The sequence below is a fragment of the Scedosporium apiospermum genome, assembly GCF_000732125.1.
Source record: "Scedosporium apiospermum strain IHEM 14462 chromosome Unknown SEQ_SAPIO_0098, whole genome shotgun sequence".
Lineage (NCBI taxonomy): Eukaryota > Fungi > Ascomycota > Sordariomycetes > Microascales > Microascaceae > Scedosporium > Scedosporium apiospermum.
Window position 1 is genome coordinate 748,103 of NW_015971799.1, and position 18,015 is coordinate 766,117.

Here is an 18,015-nt window from a genome sequence, read left to right on the forward strand (position 1 = left end):
ACTCTCGTCTATCCATCTAACAAAAACCTAGGTTTTACTCTCACACTCTGGACCGTTCCTCGAGCGATCCCGTTTGAAACATCTGTAGCTGTTTCCCTCTATCACTCCCCCGCCTTCCACACCCGAACCCCTCCCAGTCCCCCAAATGAGGCTCGCCACATCCCTCGTGCTAGGCGCCGCCTCGACGGCCCTAGCCTTCGACGCCCAAGTACGCCTGGGCGCCGGCAACGCCCCCGTCGACAAGAAGCCCCTCAACGCCTGGGACACGATCCAGCAGGCCATCACCAAGGCCGGGTCCGAGGCCAAGGCGCTCTGGGACGAGGTTTCCCTCCTCGCTCCCGACGCCGTGGCCGCCTTCAAGTCGTCGGCCCTGTCGTACAAGCCTAAGCCGGCGAACCGTAGGCCCGATAGCGCGTGGGACCACGTCGTCAAGGGCGCCGATGTCGAGAAGATCTGGATGGCGGGCGGCGAGAGGGCCGTTGGAGGGCAGCTCGGTGCTTATAATCTTAGGGCGAGGAAGGTGGATCCTTCGGTTTTGGGGGTGGATAGTGTGAAGCAGTATAGCGGTTATCTTGATGATAACGAGAACGACAAGCATCTCTTCTACTGTAGGTCTTCCCTAGTTGTCAACCGCCCTCCGGGGAACCTGGCGAGCTGGTTTACTAACGCTTTTGATTGATAGGGTTCTTCGAGTCCAGGAACGATCCCAAGAATGACCCCGTTGTCCTCTGGCTCAACGGTGGTCCCGGCTGCTCTTCGCTGACTGGTCTCTTCCTCGAGCTCGGCCCCGCGAGCATCGACAAGAACATCAAGGTTGTCAACAACCCCTTCTCGTGGAACAACAATGCCTCCGTCATCTTCCTCGACCAGCCCGTCAATGCCGGATACTCGTACAGCGGCTCGTCCGTCACGGACAGTGTCGCCGCCGGCAAGGACGTCTACGCTCTCCTGAGCCTCTTCTTCCACGAGTTCCCAGAATACGCGAAGCAGGACTTCCACATTGCCGGCGAGTCCTACGCCGGACACTACATCCCCGTCTTCGCGTCGGAGATTCTCTCGCACAAGAACCGCAACATCAATCTCAAGAGCGTGCTGATCGGCAATGGTCTCACCGACGGATACACCCAATACGAGTACTACCGCCCCATGGCCTGCGGCGAGGGAGGTTACCCTGCCGTCCTCAGCGAGAGCGAGTGCCGCTCTATGGACAACGCCCTCCCGCGCTGCCAATCGATGATCAACAACTGCTACAAGTCGGGCAGCGCGTGGTCGTGCGTTCCCGCAAGCATCTACTGCAACAACGCCATGATCGGCCCTTACCAGAGGACAGGCCGCAACGTCTATGACATTCGCGGCGAGTGCGAGGACAACTCCAACCTCTGCTACCGCGGGCTTGGCTACGTCTCAGAGTACCTCAACCGCGCCGACGTCATGGAGGCCCTCGGCGCCGAGGTGTCCAGCTACGACAGCTGCAACTTCGACGTCAACCGCGGCTTCCTCTTCGCCGGCGACTGGTTCCAGCCTTACCACCGCCTCGTGCCCGAGATCCTCAAGGAGATCCCCGTGCTCATCTATGCCGGCGATGCTGATTACATTTGCAACTGGCTCGGCAACCAGGCGTGGACGGAGCAGCTCGATTGGCAGGGCAAGAAGGGTTTCAACGATGCCGTCATCGAGGACCTTCACGTTTCCGGCAGCAGCGAGAAGGAGGAGTCGTATGGTAATGTCAAGACGAGCGGAAACTTTACTTTCATGCAGATTTATCAGGCGGGACACATGGTGCCCATGGATCAGCCTGAGGCGTCTGTTGACTTTTTCAACCGCTGGCTCGGCGGTGAGTGGAATGCTTAAGAAGGTATAACCACTAAGTGAGAGCAAGCGAGAAGTTTTTCCTCTTTCTTTTAAGTGTTGGGTTCTTGGAAGTTGCTGAAGCGGTACACGGTACATTTGATGTGTAATTGTATGGGCGCCTCTGGTGCTGTGATTAAGCAGCGGTCTCTAGCTTGATCTGGATTGATGTTTTTCTTTCCCTTTTCCTTCTGGCTTTTTTGAACTTTCTTTTTTGTTTCTTGTTTTTCGAGATGTTCTTGGGGAATAATGCGTTTACCAGTGATTTTTGTTAGTACTACATGCATAGATTGGAATGAGCTTTTCATACGAAGTTGAGTCTTGCTTCGCAGTGGTTAGAGTGAAGATTGTCAATGTTGTCACGATAAGGTCTTAGGCACTGAGCAGTAGCTTTTGATTCCAAGAGCTTTGTAGAGTGGTTTCAGAGCAGTTAGAAAGGATTGACACAATTCACCATTTTCTGATGATAATTTCCGGATTTAAAATTCTGGGCATTGATCTGTACCTGTGTATAAACCGAGCTGTTGCAGGGAATGAATTGTCTGTCGTTGTCTTGAGCTTCAGCGATAGACAGAATACAGGACAAGTACAAGTACAAGGTCCAGCGGATGGAAGCTTGCCCTGGCTCTTCCTCAGTGCTCGGCAGCCCCAATCCCAGCATCCGTTTCTGGGCAAGGCTGAACAAGCTTCCAACATTTCCCTTCTCCAAATCCCACGCGCCCACCGCCAATCTCTCAAGTCTCTCTTGCTACCTCACCAAAACCACACACATCGCCAAACGCGACCAGACCAGCAATCTCCTACCATTTTCCAATCGAAGCAGATCTATCTACCACACTCGAACCGAATCTCCTTCCCACCAGCTAACCACCCTCACCCCTTCGCCAAAATGTCTACTATCCCCCCCTCCGTCCTCCAAAGCACCAAACCCCCCATCACCCCCCTCTCCTTCAACGCCAACCAACCCGCCACAATCCGCCTGTACCCGCTCTCCAACTACACCTTCGGCGTCAAAGAGACCCAACCGGAAGAAGACCCCTCGGTCATCGCGCGCCTCAAGCGTCTCGAAGAACACTACGGCGAGCACGGCATGCGCCGAACCTGCGAGGGCATCCTCGTCTGCCACGAGCACAACCACCCGCACATCCTCATGCTGCAGATCGCCAACGCCTTCTTCAAGCTGCCCGGCGACTACCTCCGACCCGAGGACGAGGAGTTGCAAGGGTTCAAGGCTAGGCTCGACGAGAGGCTGGCGCCTGTGGGTAGGTTGGGGGAGGGGGAGGAGGCGGGGGATTGGGATGTGGGCGATTGTTTGGCGCAGTGGTGGAGGCCGAATTTTGAGACGTTTATGTATCCGTTTATTCCGGCGCATGTTACGAGGCCGAAGGAGTGTAAGAAGCTTTATTTTATTCAGCTTCCGAAGAGCAGTGAGTTTCCCGACCCAGTCATCTTTTTTTTTTTTTTCTCTTTTTTTTACCCTAGCTGTTTGGAATTTCCCCCCTTCTCTTTTTCCTTCTTCTTGGCCTAGACTAACCGCCCAATCGCAGAGGTCCTCAGCGTCCCCAAAAACATGAAGCTCCTCGCCGTACCCCTGTTCGAGCTCTACGACAACACGCAACGCTACGGACCCCAGCTCTCGGCGATCCCTCACCTACTGAGCCGGTACAACTTCGAGTTCGTCGATGAGAACGGAAACATTGCGGCCATGACGCCCGGCGCTGCGCCTCCCGAGGGATACGTTCCGAGGACGAAGGTCTTGGCGGGTGGTGGTGATGATACGGAGATGAATGAGAATGGTACGAGCTAGAGGAAGGCGGGGTGGCTGTTTTATTTTTTTTATCTTACTCGAGATTTGGCGATTTCTATGCTTCGGAGAGAGAAGGAAGACGATTGAGAGTACAGTGAAGGAAAACAATAAGGAGAGGAACGACGAAAAAGGGCGGTGGGGGGTTCGAGATGGGCATGACAGCTCGTTGAGGAGTGAGAGTCGAGGAATATAAGAGGAAAAATCCTAGGAGTTTCTGGCGCAAGTGGGTATTGCAGCATCAAAGCATGTATGATAGAGAACTTGAAGATATGAAAAAGCTCTGTTACATCAAGCACTCTTTTCGTTTCTTTCTCTCCAGCAGCCCATAAATCTACTCACTCATAGCGATCTCTTTTTTTTTCTGTTCCTGTATCGTTTTTTTTCCTGTTTTGTACCTGCTACATGCCCTTGCCTCGTTTTCTATATCCTCGAGGTCGCGCGTTATCCTCTTATCCTCATCTCATTGATACTTCTCTCCCTGAATCGTCGCCACGATCTTGCGCGTGTGCTTTACGGCTCGGAACTCGAGGTACCAGATACCCTGCCACGTTCCGGTCGCCTAGTTCGTGGCGGGAAAGAAAAAGATGACGAGAATAAGTCGCCGCACGTTGGAGGGGGCCTATCAAGAGAGGAACATGGGTTTTTTTAACTTACAAGTTTTCCGTCCTTGATGGGGATTGTGACGCTTGCGCCGATGAGAGAGCTCTTGATATGCGCCTACACTTTTATCAGCAAAGGGGACAGATAAAAATAAAATAAAATGAAAAGAGATCCCAGACATACCGGCATATCATCTCTCCCCTCAGCACTATGCCTATACAGCTCCTCCCCCTTCTTCCCCTCGTACGGCGCAATGCGCTCCAGCGCATCCGTCATGTCATGCCTCACATCCTCATCCCAATTCTCATTCAAGCTCAGCGCGCAACTCGTATGCTGCACGAACAAATTCAACAGCCCGACTTTATACTCGGCTATCTCGGGGAGCTGGGAGAGCACGAGGTCGGTGACGAGGTAGGAGCCGCGGGCGCGGGCGGGGAGGCTGAATTGTTTTTGGAACCACATAGTCGTCGTCGGTGGAGGGGTTGTTGTTGTTGTTGTTGTTTTGCTGGGGAGGAAGAGGTGGGTGAGGAGGGTGAGCGGGAGGGTTGTTAGGGTGTGGAAGAGGTTGGGGAAGAAGGCGAGGGCGAGGAGGAGGATGATGAGGGTTGTTGAGAGGGCGGAGGTGGGTGTGGGTGTGTGTGATGGTGGCATTTTCCAGTGGATGTGGTTGATGAGATCAACGGAGCAATATTCATACGTAAGAGGATGCCCAGGCCTGTGGACGGGATATCAAAAGTGTATGAGCAGAAGGCCTTAACGCTGGCATTTGTTTTTGGCGGGGCTACCTTTGTACATAGCTCCGGGTTGGGCTGGGGACGGGAATGAACGCTTAAAGCTATTAATGATTGATCCAATTGCTCTTATTGACATCATTTTCGGTTTCGAGGCGAACAATCAACTCCTAAGGTTGTCTTGGTTTGCTGCCTCGGGAACCCAATTGCAGCTTCCTCGAAATATAACGTGAGCTGTATGTTCCCTTGCTTCTAGCTTCCATCTCGAAGACACCAGGCCTGAAAGCAAACAACAGACAAACCCCTCCACAACAATCAAGGCCCGATCCATCCCGTCTTTGTTTCACAGAAGGAGAAAAAAAAAAATCGGAGAATCGGAGAATCCGATGCAAGGCTGAATGAAATCTTTATGTTGTTTTTTTGATATTTACACACAGAGCAGACATTCCCTGTACCACTTCCACATTCTATAGAGCATCAGGGACAGCAGGTCTATTTCTCCCATCTAACTGTACAGCTCCCATCTCCTCGTCATCAACACAGCGCTCCCCTCCTCACGCTTTTGAGCCGTTTATTTAAGGGGGTAGGAAGTCTGAGGAAGAGACTCGAGGTGTTTCCTGTGGTGTTCGTTTGCCTATAATCATACGAGTTAGCCAACTGCAACTGTACATGATATCACACCTCTGAACCCTCCCCAGCCTAGAGCCCGGGACGAAACGTAGAGAAAGGAAAGCTCACGTAGGGGATTCCGCAATAGTTGCAAGTCGCAATCTCCGGCTTGTCGGTATTGATAAAGATCCTAGGATGACCGGTAGGGCCGCCACCACCATCACAGGCAACGATCCGGTCATGCGTCCACCTCACGGGCTGCTTATGGATGAGCTCGATAGCCGCGTACGGTTGAGGCTAGAGGAAGAAAACCCGCATTAGCAAGATTGGGCCACCAAAACAGAACCCAATTGACCTTCGTGATCTCCCACTATCCTTCCCTCCCCTTTCTACCCTCCACACCCGCGAAAACAACTCACCTGCACAGCAAAGTCCGTCTGCTCGAACCTAGGCCCAGTCATAGCCTCAGCCCTCGGCCTCTGCCCCTTCGCCCAAACACCAACCCTGTTGGGAGCCTGCTGCGTAACGGCCTTGGAGCCCTCGGCCTCGACGGGAGCCGCGGCGGGCGCCTCCAATTGGCGCACGGTGGTCGTGAAGGTTCGGACGGGCACGCGCAGGCGGCGCGAGAGACCGCCCAGCGTTCGAAGTGAAGCGGTCGACATGGCGTGTGGGAAAAGCGTTGGCGTCCGCTTTTCGTTCTTTTGTCGGTAATCGGGGGGGATCGTTTTGAGCTTTAAAACCGCTCCGATGGCTCCAATTGATGATTCGAGATGGCTGAGGAATTGCAAGGTTCTGATGGGCTGTCGGATCTGGTCACGTGGGTTGCCAGGCGGCTGGCCCCACCTGAAGCTACAGAGTACACAGGTACTTCGAATGTTGGCTCTCGTTCCTCATCAGCTCTCGTTGCACTCTTAATGACCTCCAAGACCAAGCAATACATTTATGGATTTCCTTATTTTTACCCAGCTTTACTACAACCTTCACTGTGAAAATCACCGCATCGAGACCAATCATAAAAATTCTATATCGGTGTAGGCGGCGTGGCAAGCTAGTCGGGGCAACAGCAATCTACAAAGCTCAATCTCAGCTTGTATTTACCAAGGAGGACAGCCAAGGGCAAGAGAGAAGGACCAGTCTGGCTTGTTATCCGAAGCACACGATCTCACCCATAGATTAGTAGTAACAGGCCAGGACCGACATTAAGTCTCTCATGCCACTGCTTAATCTTCCATAAAAAGATGTTTGCTTTTATTGTCTTCTTATCTCGTAACTTCACTCTACTTCGACCAGCAACACTTGCTATCCCAATCCTTCCACGGCCCAGCTGGCAGATGAAGCTATTCAGAGTCGGAATTGGGCAGCTGGACCTTATCTTCGATGAGATGGCGGATATCGGCCAATTCCAAGTTGTTCCAGAAATGCTGCAAGCTCTCCTTTCGGGAAGGGGGCTTCGTGAGTCCGTCAGCGGCCATGTCCCTTGTTTTCGCCCAAAAAATCGGCCTCGAATCGAAATGGGCTGCAATCCTCAAAGAGAGCTCCATCGAGCAGTGAAAGGATGACACCCAAGCCCACTTTGATATGATGGAAAAAATGGGACATTCTATTCCTGTTCTTTGCTTCTGAACTTCCTATCACAGCCAGTGACGATGGATGTCGACGTGACGAAGTCTTGTGTGAAGTCGCGCCGAGCTCTTTAGTCCATAAGCCTATCGTTTGGAGGCTATCGCACAGTAGGCGGGGACCATGATCGAGCTTGAGACCGATGTCGCCGAATAATCGTGCCATCGCGTACTATTCCTTTGCGGCCGACAAAATCGCTAGCAGTTCCGCTTCGGCTCTGAGCCTAGAATCGCTCTCCCAAGCTCATCATCCTCGAAGAGCTTACTTTCCTCTTTCATAGGCACTTTCCCTAGAAAGTATTTTCGCTATAGCACTCGAACGAGCCGCTCGAGCTATCATATTGGCAAGCGTAGTGTTTGGTTGACAGCAGATATTTGATACAGTGGCCGGCAGCGGTCATATGGGTCATATCGAGCTGCCATTTGCTCGATATATTCGCCCATAGTGAGCCACAGTTTCCTGTTGGCTCTGTCGCGGATGATCCCGATCTGTAGGAACCAAGTGACATCGTTTCCACCGCTGGGTTTGACGCGTTCCCTTCGGCACGTCATGGAAATGCTAACTGAGCGTCCATTATAGACTTGAGGCCACATTTGGAGGTCTATAGCCACATAGCCGTAGAGTTGGGAGGTTCGGATGGGCTGAGGGACTCTGGAAATCACTTGTGATGCCTTTGCAAGCGAGCATGCTTCGCATTCGGATGTGGTGATGCCTTGAACTTTGATGCCAAGTCCTCTCTCGATTGCCTTTTCCAGAACATCGGGTCCAGGGTGGATGAGACGTCGATGCCATGTTTCAATGTCCGTGGAGGAAATAATCCTTTTCTTCGTGGAACGGAGCGTGCCAACTAGGTCTGGTGGCTCTGCTTCGCCTGCTTTAGCTAAGGCCATGAGTGTGCCGGCGCGTGACATATCCATATTTGTCGAACTTATACTTGTAAACCCATTTTAGTGGGATAGGGAAGGATTCAGCGCTGCTCCGAGAGACTAATTGGTATGTTCCCAGCTGCTTGAGCGCCTCGAGCTCCGCTAGCTCTGCTAGCTCTGCCTTTTTCCATTCTTCGGCGAAGAGATGCCTCATAGCTTCGTGATGGTATCTTGGCTCGACAGGCATGTCCCGCGTATGCATCTTCTGCCTTACTTCTGTCACAATGGTTGAGTATATTCCTCCAAGAGCTCTTCTTCCGAATTTAGCTAATGTTTCTTCGTTTTCGCGGGCCTTGGCACTCTTTCTAGGGGCACGGGACGATCGTCTGCTGCCCGTGATGTTTCGTTGTATTACTTGTGGCTTCCTCGGGGCGGCTTGACGGGACCGCTGGAATGCTCGTGGTTTCTAAGACGCTGCTCGTCGCCTGCTCTGGAATGCTCACAGCTTCTTCCCTCTGAAATGGGTGCATAAATACAAATTCGACAAGCATGGCTATATCGAAAGACGTAAAGCCAGACTGTGTGAGGGGAGACATCCAGCCCGAATATGGAGAAGATGCCTTTGCCGCCACGTTACTGATCGTGTTACATCTGAATGACTGTGAGGTCTCTGATAATACACATCACTGATAGGACTCATAGCGCAGAGAGCAGCCATGAATTCATTTCTTTTTCCCTCTAATATTCAACAGTTAGGCATAGATCTCCACTTAGTACATGATATAGGTACGACTTACCCCCGGAACCCTCGCGTCAAGCTGTCCAGCAGTGGTGAGAACATCGGTTCCGAGAACTGGGCAATGCCACCGGTTGTCATTTGCGCCGCCGCGCGACTGTGGGGTGACCAGGACAGCCGGGGGCGCTGCGCTGTGAGCCGAACGGCAAGGGGCAAGGAATAAGAAGTGTGATTCTTGAGACACTTTCCAGCTCAGTTGCGTGCGCAACGTGCTCCTCTTTATGCGAGAGGTGAGCTCCATTTTCGTCGTTCTCGGCTTATGTCAGCACATGGTGTGAAAGTATCAGAATGCATCAGAGTGCTTTGGCTTAGGGTTATCCTCTCCAACTTATAAAAAAAAAAGCAATTGTTCTCGTCCAAGTTTTTTTATCATCTGATGATTCGGATCTTTCCTATTTTCTATATATCTCTTCTTTGCTTGTACGACGCTAGGAAGTTTGTTTTATCCAGAACTGCAAGAGGGAAGAGGGGAAGTATGAGAGCTACCTGCGTCGATAACAGGCCGTCCTTTACAGATTCTCTGTATAAGTTGTCGGCGATGACAGCCTATCTCTGGATATATTGAGACGTTTCTTCAGATATCATGAGACTACATTTAATGAGGTATATCGCCCTGCGTCCACAGATGCCGCCGTTTCCGCGGTACACCGACACGAGAAGGCAGCATGACGACGGCCGAGACGCGTAACCCAAGAAGACAACTGTAAACACGAAGATTGGACGACAAAAAGAAAGGTATCTATATGCCTGTGTACGAAGTATAGACTTCAATCACTCTTCCCAGACTCCATGGAGATCTGCACACCCTGGAGAGCAATCTGAATCACACTCAACACCAAACTCAACCCGCCCAGAATAGAAATAAGCCAAAATGTCCACCACTGCAACTTATCCCTCCTATCCCTCAGCAAATCCTTTATCCCCTTCGGCTTCCTTCCATCCAGCTCCTTCGCAAGCAGTACGACCCGCTCACAGAGAACGGGGAAGTGCCTCGCGGCAAAATACACGGGGTGGTCCTGCGGAAACACGTCGTCCCCAGCCTCGAGGTCGAGACTCTTCGCCGTGCAGAGGATGCTCAAGAGCGTATCTGGCTGGTCGAAGGGTAGGTCGGCGGGGCCGCTGATCCGCTGGAAGAGTTTCCGGGATTTGGCGTGCTGGCCGAAGAGCAGCCGATATGAGAGTAGTACCTCTTTGAGAAAGGAGCGGATGTCGTCTGCGTTGGCTCGAGGGTCGACGGGAGACCCCTCGTGGTTCGCAAAGGCGAAGATGGCGCCGCCATGCTGGAGGGCATTGGCGCATATAGAGGGGAAGGCGAAGAGGGAGAGTGTTCGGGTTTCTTTGTCGTAATCTAGGTGTAGAGCAAGGGTATCTACCCAGCGGAAGGAAACCTTCATCACCCCCTGGAGAAATTGGGCGTTTACTTCGTCTGGGTAGAGAGGTGTCCAACCTGCGGCAACCCGGACCGTCTCGGATGCCGACTGTGTCGAGCTTTCGGAACGGCCCGGTAGGAGGTTTCCGAAACATTTTAGAAGAATGCTGAGTGGCCTGTTGCACATATCGATTGGGACCCGATACGTATCAAAGACGAGCCCTGAGTCGGGCTGGCTCGCTGCTTTATGAATTGCTAGGCTGGAAGGGCCACATGTGTTGAACGCCGGCTGGTAAAGCATGGTCCGCCATCCTAACAGCGTAAATACAACCTGGCGCTGCCTTGCTAGTTGACGACGGAGGTCAGGGCAGGACTTTTCAGAGGGCTCGGTGAACATTCCTTCCACAATCTCGTCGAGGGTGAGATTGTCATCGGTTTCGAGATATTGTTCGAGATGGGAGAAGAGCGCGGTAGTGTCTTCTTGGGTTTTTAGCGTACGACTTGTTGAAGGCACCAGATCCCTCAGGTCCTTTGGAAGGGCATCTAGCTGCCTTGATAGCCAGGGCGGGTACCAATCGAGGTCGACAATAGCTAACTGAGGGTGCGATCTCCGTCGCGATTTCACAGAGCTGAAGGAACTGAAGCGCCGAGAGCGTTTGTTCCGGAACGTGCTAGGTTTTAGCTCTTTCCGTGCGGTAGTCCAGCCTAGGCATAACAGTTGACTGGTGTTAGAATGGAGGCTGGGCATGAATGGTGTCAAGATCAATCCGTCCAATGTCGACACATTGGAATGGGCCATTTACAGAGGCCGGATGGTAGAGTCTTACGCTGAGTTATTGACTGATGCCCTGGCGGCCGGACAGAAGCATCTGCTCCAGTGCCGGTCGAGCTCGTTTCCATCTCGATTGGCCTTCTCATGCTTTTCTATGACAATAATAATCTCGAGGATGATTTAATGTTTCCTGCATTGCCCTACTCCACACTGCATATATATATATATATACCGGCGAAGGGTGGGCTCTTGAATTGAAGCTGGTGGCTTAGACGCCATTTTTGCCTGACAAGGGGCAGTGTAAAGGATCGCACTCAATGCGCTTCGATAGAAAGGGTTGTTCTGGACCTATTGGTCTCAAGGCAGGGCCCGGGCCGCCGGGAACTATGAGTTGGTTGGAGGCTGTAGCGCCAGGCTGCACCTCGCTGCACATCTCCTGCGGCCTTCGCGGGACCCGGACAAATGGGCGGGACGGGACGGCTCCCGCCTAGAAGTTCGCCTTCGACTCGCATGGGCGTTTCTCCTTGGCTCGAAAAGAAAAAAAAAAAAAAAAAAAAACATGAAAAAAAAAAAAAAAAAAGAAATCATCAATGTAATAAGGGCTTTGATGCTTAGGTGGAAGCGAGACTCTATCCCTCACCAAACCGAGACAGCATCACTGATTGGCAGACTCACTTCTTCGAAAGCGCTTTCAATGCATCCGGCTGTGCAGTCCCCAAATGCAGCCTAAGCTCGACATTCAAGGGGAGGCTTTCCACTTCGTCGACCTCGTCAAGATTCTATCTGGTGTGTCCAAATACACAGAGTCAGAGGGGATAGTACCAAAGGCGCAGATATCAAGCGTGGGGAACATGTCGCACAGGTCTGGTACATGGCACTCCTCGCCCCGGTGTCCTTAGGGAAAATTTCCGATTCCGAGATATACAGCATCGAGTGGGTTGAGTGGGTATCTCAAGTCTAGCATATAAGTGAACTCCCAGGTCAATTTAATCTCGTAGTAATTACAGCTCTAGCATAGACAGATCGGGCGAGACTAGGAAAGGACATACCTGCACTGGGCATACGGGTTTTCCAACCCTGTCTTCAGCAATAGATTGACGAAACGCCCCCTAATAAGGCGCCGGCACGTCAATAACTTGGCCATATCTACTTTGATCTTCGCTCGACCGAAAGCAGCTCTTCTTCATGGGCCCTGCTGTTAGGGAGGAAATCAAGAACCGGGCTCTACGTCCATCGCAGGCTGGTAAGATGCTCTTTCTTACACTCACTCTGAACTCAGAGATACCTCAAGTGCCTTCAGTTAGCCAGACAAGCGACTGATGATACATTCCGTCAACGATCCTCCGACGAGGACTCACGCTAAAGTAATCTACATCATGACGTATATGCAAGCCGAGGAACCAGAAAAGTCCTTTGCGACTCTTCGGATGAACTGGGATCTCGCGGGCCTCAGCCGAGACGAGGTAAAGAAGTCCAGGTACCCGAAGCACAGTGGCGACGTCATCCCGCTGTCGCGGATCTTACGACTACAAGGCCGCAAGGCCGAAGCCGAAGCACACGAGTTAGCGTCGCGTACCGTTCTCATGCGTAGGGGGACTTATGGCTAGAACGCCGGCCCTCGCGTCGCAGACTCTACACTCCTCGTCTCGCAGATGCTGCGTGAAAAGGGAGAGAATGTTTTTGGCGGCCAAGCTGCTTCGTGAGATCATCGGCATGGGCGGAAGCACCGAAGAGATGATGCCGCACTTGACGAGAGCATTATGTTTTTTTTTTTTTTTTTTTTTTTTTTTTTTATATATATATATATATATATATATTTTTTTTTATATATATATATATATTTTTTTTTTTTTTTGGCTGGTATCGAGAAGGAAAAGCGGCGATGAAGAGGATGAGTGGAAGGACTTGGCGGTGGAGGGCCAAGGAAGAAAGGGAGAAGATTGCGCACAGGGAGTGGCCGGATGAAGATACGGACGAAAGCTTCAAGAAGCTTGTTGGCTGGCTGCTGTGGTGAAAAAAAAAAAAAAAAAAAAAAAGGGGGGGGGGGGTTAGAAAACGAATCAAGGTGCAAGTGATGCAATAGACGTAGCAACTGGCGAGAGCCTCACGTCCTGTTTCTCTTCTTTCGTTTCTTAAAGATACATATGTTCCTCCCCTCCTGTCGTCTCTCAAGGGGTAACTTCAAAAGAACCGTACCTCGAGACCAGACCTAGAACTCCCCAACCGTGTAGTCAACAACAATAGCCTTCTCAACAACAGTCCCCGCAAACGCAATGAAACCCTGGTGAATAGGATCCGTCTTGACATAGTAATCCCGATCCTCCACCGACTCGAACTCAACAGTAAAGGCATGGGTAATTCCATCCTACAACCTGCCGTCAGAGTCTCTGCAAAATGCCGAGGCAGTCCACAGGACGAAGTCGGAGCTCGAACTCACCTGAATTCCTTCGGGAGAATGGTCCTTTCCTCCTGTTAACGACAGGATGTACGGCTTTTGAGAGGTCGGGTGTAGGCATGTATTCTTGAGAGCCAACATTTTCGCGCACGCCTTTCACGTTCTTTGGATTAGTAGGGAGAAGAATACAGACAGGGGGATCAATGTGAGAGACGAACCTCGCTGATCCCTTCTGGGCTGAGCTCAGGCTTGAACTGGAACAAAACGAGATGGAGGACGGTCATCGCGCTCGGAAGTCGTTGAGGTTGTCTTGGGTGGGCAAGATTGAGAGAGATGGTAAATCTAGAGTAGAGTAGTGGTCGTGCTTGTGGCGCTGGGGGCTGTCGATGGTGCTATCTCACTCACTCGGACTCAACTGGGAGTTTAGAGAGCGTAAAGTCGTTGTCGATGTGTTGCGGGGAAAATCTGCAGCACTCTCGTTAGAAGCTGTTGGTCGAGAAAAGGACGAAGCGGGGTGCCAAGGGCACATCAACGTCATGTAACTAGACCCGACCGGAATCTCTGGTCGAGAGAGAATCGTCCTGTTGTTCCGTCTTAAAGCTCACCTCACACATCCGGAGAATTCACACTCAGTCGACGCCTTCATCGCTTCACCATTCCACTAATCTACTCCAACAGAAGTCTCGGTTGCATGTCCCGCGCTTGTTTCTCGGCATCTACCTGTCTATCTAACCGCCCAACATCAAATCTCTACCAATCAACCATCACCGTCTATCACCAACACACTCTCGAAGCCAACAGCGATGTAAAGTATTATAAAAAGGGCAAGAGAAGAAAAAGGGACGACGTCGGCAACCATTCACACTAACATTCGCTGTACGAAAACAACAACAACAACAACAAGAAGAAGAAGAAGAATAAAAACGAGAAGAAAAAACACATTCAAGAAACGAAGTTAGATAAACCCCTCCGTCGCTCCCGCCGCCTGCACCTTTTTTTTTTTAACCCTTTTCCCTCCATCACGTTCAAAGTTAGCTCTTCCTTCTCCACCTCTCATCTCATAGCTTCGCATCTATCTCCTCGTACTCCGTAATATCCCTCGCCGGCCTCGCCCCAGCACTCGCCACCAACGAAGCCTTGAATGCCCTGACGTCCGTAATCAACATCGGCTGCTTCTTGGTCACCCCGTTGACGCCATTGCTGAGGCCATTCTCATCTCTACCGTTGACCGCCTCGCCCTCCTCCACCTCCTTAGGCTCCGTCGCGGGATCCCTCGCTACGGAGACGACGGCTTCGACCTTGTCCTCGGTCAGCCCGAGCTCGTCCGAGAGGTACTTGCGTAGCGCCGGAACGTCGCTCCTCATCTCGGGGTCCATGATCGCCGAGCGCACGGCTTCCTTGACGTCGGCTGGCTCGACGGACAAGTGGTTGCTGAGGAGAGTATCCATCTTCTCCTTGGACTTGGCGTTGCCTTGGGCGAAGAGCTGGACGATAAGCTTGGCTCTCGTGGGCGAGGCTACGTCGATGTATTTCTTGTAAAAGTCGATGATCTCCTCCTTTGTGAGTGCCTTGACGTGCTCGGCATTTTCTTGCGCTATTGTGTGCCATCACCGTTAGTAAGGACAATCACAACGACATGGGAGAGAAAGAGGGCCCTGAAAAAAAAAAAAAAAAAAAAAAAACCTACCTGCTCCAAAGTTGTAGTACTCTGCCGAAATCTGGTTCCAGTGCCTGCTGCTCTCCGAATCCAAATTCTCCAACTTCTTCAAAAGCCTCACCACAAGACTGCGCTTATGATTCTCAAAGTCCGCGTCAGTCATCTTCTCGAGGTAGTCACCAAACGAGCCCACAAATGCGTCAACACGCGATTCGAGGTACTGAGGTGTGCGTTCGCTCTGCACAAGCCAGCGGAAGCCGTACGTGGTCGCGAAAACGCGAGCCCCGCAGAATACAATGTATCCGAGTTGCTCCTTCGTCCTCAGCTGATCGAACGCCGGCTCGTGCATAACCTGCTCCAAGAAGAGTGTCCGGGCGCGCGTGACGGGATCGCCGCGGTCGCCAGTATAGATCCAGTACTCGATGCAGTGGTTCACGTTAGCGGGGTCCTTAAGGGTCTTCTTGTAAACATAGTTGGAGCCTGGAGGGAGGACGAGGGACCGTCGGACAGGCCATTGGGTTCGCGGGAGCAAACGTGGACTAAGGATCGATTGTACCATATCCGTCAATTGTAGGGCGTCCTCCTTGCACATGTTGCCATGGACGTAGAGCTCGATGTGCATCTGGCCCAAAAGCTGCGGCTTGAAGTATCTGAGGTCCTCGGCGGTAATGTTAGGTAGCTCCGCGGCGTATTCTTCAATAATGTAGCCTTTTTCAGAGTTGAGCCAGTAAAGATAGTCGCCGATCTGATGATACGATGACTGAAGCTCCCAATTATTGTAACCCCTCTTAAGCCGTTCCTTGATGATATCGAATCTGTCATCCTTAACCTCCAGATCCCGGACTGTCTTGAGAACTTGTTCGAGAAGAACTGGGAGCTTGTCGTTATAGCCGCTCAAGTCGAAAGAAAGACCCCTCGAGTCTAGCCCCACGTTGTAGTCCAACCCAGCCAACTCAGCGTCGTATGAAAACTCCTCGAGGGCATCTCGAACGAGGTCCGCGTATAGCCTTGTCTTGACCGTATTCTCCACCGAGGCGAAAAGAACCGGGTTCTTGCAGCTAATGATGAGGTTGGCCCTCGGGACCCAGAATGTGTCGTCCTTCTTCCACCACGTGCGCACTAGATCGTCATTACGAACAACCGCCGGGGCGATGGCGGGTTCCTTGACCTCTTTCTTCTCCACCTCCAGCTTCGTAGGGATAAAGTTGTTCTTGTGAGGAAGATGTAGCGCCGGAAGCCGGTTCTCGGAGGTGCACTTGATAGCTTGCCTGAGCTCCTCCATGAAGTCTTCTGGAATCTTCTCAACCTTGTACTCAGTTCCGTACCACTTTTCCTTTTGGTCCCAGTCTCCAGGGAATCGCTGCGAGATAATCGTCATGCGGAAGTTGTCCGTGCGCAAGCAGTCGATGGTCTTCTGGATAAGCTCGGGGTCGAATTCTCGGAGTCGGCTGAATCCACTGAGAAGCCACTCTCTGGGGATAGGCTTCTGCATCAAGGAGCTCGTCTTCATGGTAAATCTACTGGCGGGACTCTTTTGCTTGAACTTGAATCCAACTTCGGCGATGCCCTTTTGCTCCTCGAATATCCATTTCTGGGGTGGCGATTCGCGCAATAGAGAGACATATTGGAAAAATACCTTGACGACCTCCTTGTAGTGTTTAAGACCCTGGACTAAACGTTAGAATTTTTTTCCTCCCCTACTATAGAAAGAAATTATACACACCTCTTCGGTAAGCCGAATCTGGCAGTCAAAGATTCCTGGCGTGCCAGGGCAAACAGGATACGTGCCTGCACTGAGTCCATTCGCCCATCCTTTGGCCTTGATATATGACATGATGCTGCCAGGACCTTCGTGGCCAATGAGATGGCCCACATACCGGCTCGGCTGGCTCATGTACATATTTTCTTCATCGAGGAAGGGAAAATAAAGGTTAAGCTCCCTAGAGTCCATAACTGGCTTCGCAAAGCATTGCAGTCCAAGCTCGCCCGGTCGCAGGGGAACCTCATCCTCCCATCGGTTGATGGGCAAATTCTTGTTCGGAACCGGAGTGAACAACTCAACAACCCACTTCTCTAGGAGATCTAGAGGTTCTTTGCCTAGCACGCAGAGCTTCATCCGGTTCGCCGAGTAGTGCTTCTCATAGAACTCGATGAACTTCTCGCGGACGTTGATTCCGCGCGCCTCGGGATCGTACTTTAGTACTTCGAGATTTCCTGTCGAAAAGTGGCAGTACGGATGGTTCGGGTTCGACAGCGACTTTTCGAGCTGGTACAAGCGCCACGAGTCGTTTTGGAGGTTCTTTTTGTTCTCGGAATCGACGGCCTTGAGTTCCCGGTCGAGAGTCGATTCAAGAAAGAGCGGTTGGACGAAGAACTGCGAAAATCGGTCCAAAGCACCTCGTAATGGCGACGGGTTCGACTCTGACGGATCCTCATCGTTGGCGGGCTTCGCGGAGATGTCAAAGTAGTAGTTGGTGGAGGTTGACGCCGTGTAGGCGTTGGAATGGCCCGAGTTCGCCGACAGGTACTGCGAGTAGTCGTTCTCGCCGGGGTATTTTTTGGTACCCATAAAGAGGAGCTAAAAGCCGCGTTAGGGTCAGAACGTTAAAAAAAGAAAAAAAATCTCCAAGACGGTGCAATGGGATAGAAGGCATAGGTGCTGCCGCAACACCGCATGCGCCTCCTCGAAAGCCAATCCTTACATGTTCTACCGCGTGGGCCATGCCGGGCATGTCCACTTCGTCGCTGAAGTTGCCAACGTTCACGTCCATCGATGCACTAGCCTTGTCTGCCTTGGGATCATGAACCAACAGCACCTCCATTTCGTTCGCTAGCTGGATAACCCGGTACGACCGATCGTCCAGTAAAGGCTTCTCGAGGGCCTCGGTAATGAGTCGAGCCTTGCCTTGCGCCGCAGGGGCTTGCCATGTATCGGAAGACGTCAT

General features: G+C 51.9%; 5 protein-coding genes and 1 pseudogene across 5 annotated transcripts; 2 read left to right on the top strand and 4 right to left on the bottom strand.

Moving 5' to 3' along the window:
* Positions 1-145: 145 nt before the first annotated feature.
* Positions 146-1,851, top strand: SAPIO_CDS5359 (Carboxypeptidase Y-like protein A; the record flags this gene model as incomplete). The annotated part of the gene is made up of 2 exons (XM_016787701.1): positions 146-608; positions 683-1,851. The coding sequence occupies 2 exons, from the start codon at positions 146-148 to the stop codon at positions 1,849-1,851; spliced, it is 1,632 nt and encodes a 543-aa protein (XP_016642716.1).
* Positions 1,852-2,737: 886 nt separating this feature from the next.
* SAPIO_CDS5360 (Uncharacterized protein) lies at positions 2,738-3,655 on the top strand (the record flags this gene model as incomplete). Its single annotated transcript, XM_016787702.1, has 2 exons — positions 2,738-3,275; positions 3,396-3,655. 2 exons carry the CDS (start codon positions 2,738-2,740, stop codon positions 3,653-3,655), a joined length of 798 nt encoding a protein of 265 aa, XP_016642717.1.
* A 460-nt stretch (positions 3,656-4,115) lies between these two features.
* Positions 4,116-4,906, bottom strand: SAPIO_CDS5361 (uncharacterized protein; the record flags this gene model as incomplete). Its single annotated transcript, XM_016787703.1, has 3 exons — positions 4,116-4,214; positions 4,310-4,372; positions 4,439-4,906. The coding sequence occupies 3 exons, from the start codon at positions 4,904-4,906 to the stop codon at positions 4,116-4,118; spliced, it is 630 nt and encodes a 209-aa protein (XP_016642718.1).
* A 651-nt stretch (positions 4,907-5,557) lies between these two features.
* On the bottom strand, positions 5,558-6,257 carry SAPIO_CDS5362 (uncharacterized protein; the record flags this gene model as incomplete). The annotated part of the gene is made up of 3 exons (XM_016787704.1): positions 5,558-5,620; positions 5,725-5,892; positions 6,015-6,257. The coding sequence occupies 3 exons, from the start codon at positions 6,255-6,257 to the stop codon at positions 5,558-5,560; spliced, it is 474 nt and encodes a 157-aa protein (XP_016642719.1).
* A 3,387-nt stretch (positions 6,258-9,644) lies between these two features.
* SAPIO_CDS5363 lies at positions 9,645-10,994 on the bottom strand (annotated as a pseudogene; the record flags this gene model as incomplete).
* A 2,233-nt stretch (positions 10,995-13,227) lies between these two features.
* SAPIO_CDS5364 (uncharacterized protein) lies at positions 13,228-18,015 on the bottom strand (the record flags this gene model as incomplete). Its single annotated transcript, XM_016787705.1, has 8 exons — positions 13,228-13,383; positions 13,456-13,566; positions 13,632-13,755; positions 13,819-13,878; positions 14,500-15,007; positions 15,101-16,736; positions 16,794-17,648; positions 17,773-18,015. 8 exons carry the CDS (start codon positions 18,013-18,015, stop codon positions 13,228-13,230), a joined length of 3,693 nt encoding a protein of 1,230 aa, XP_016642720.1.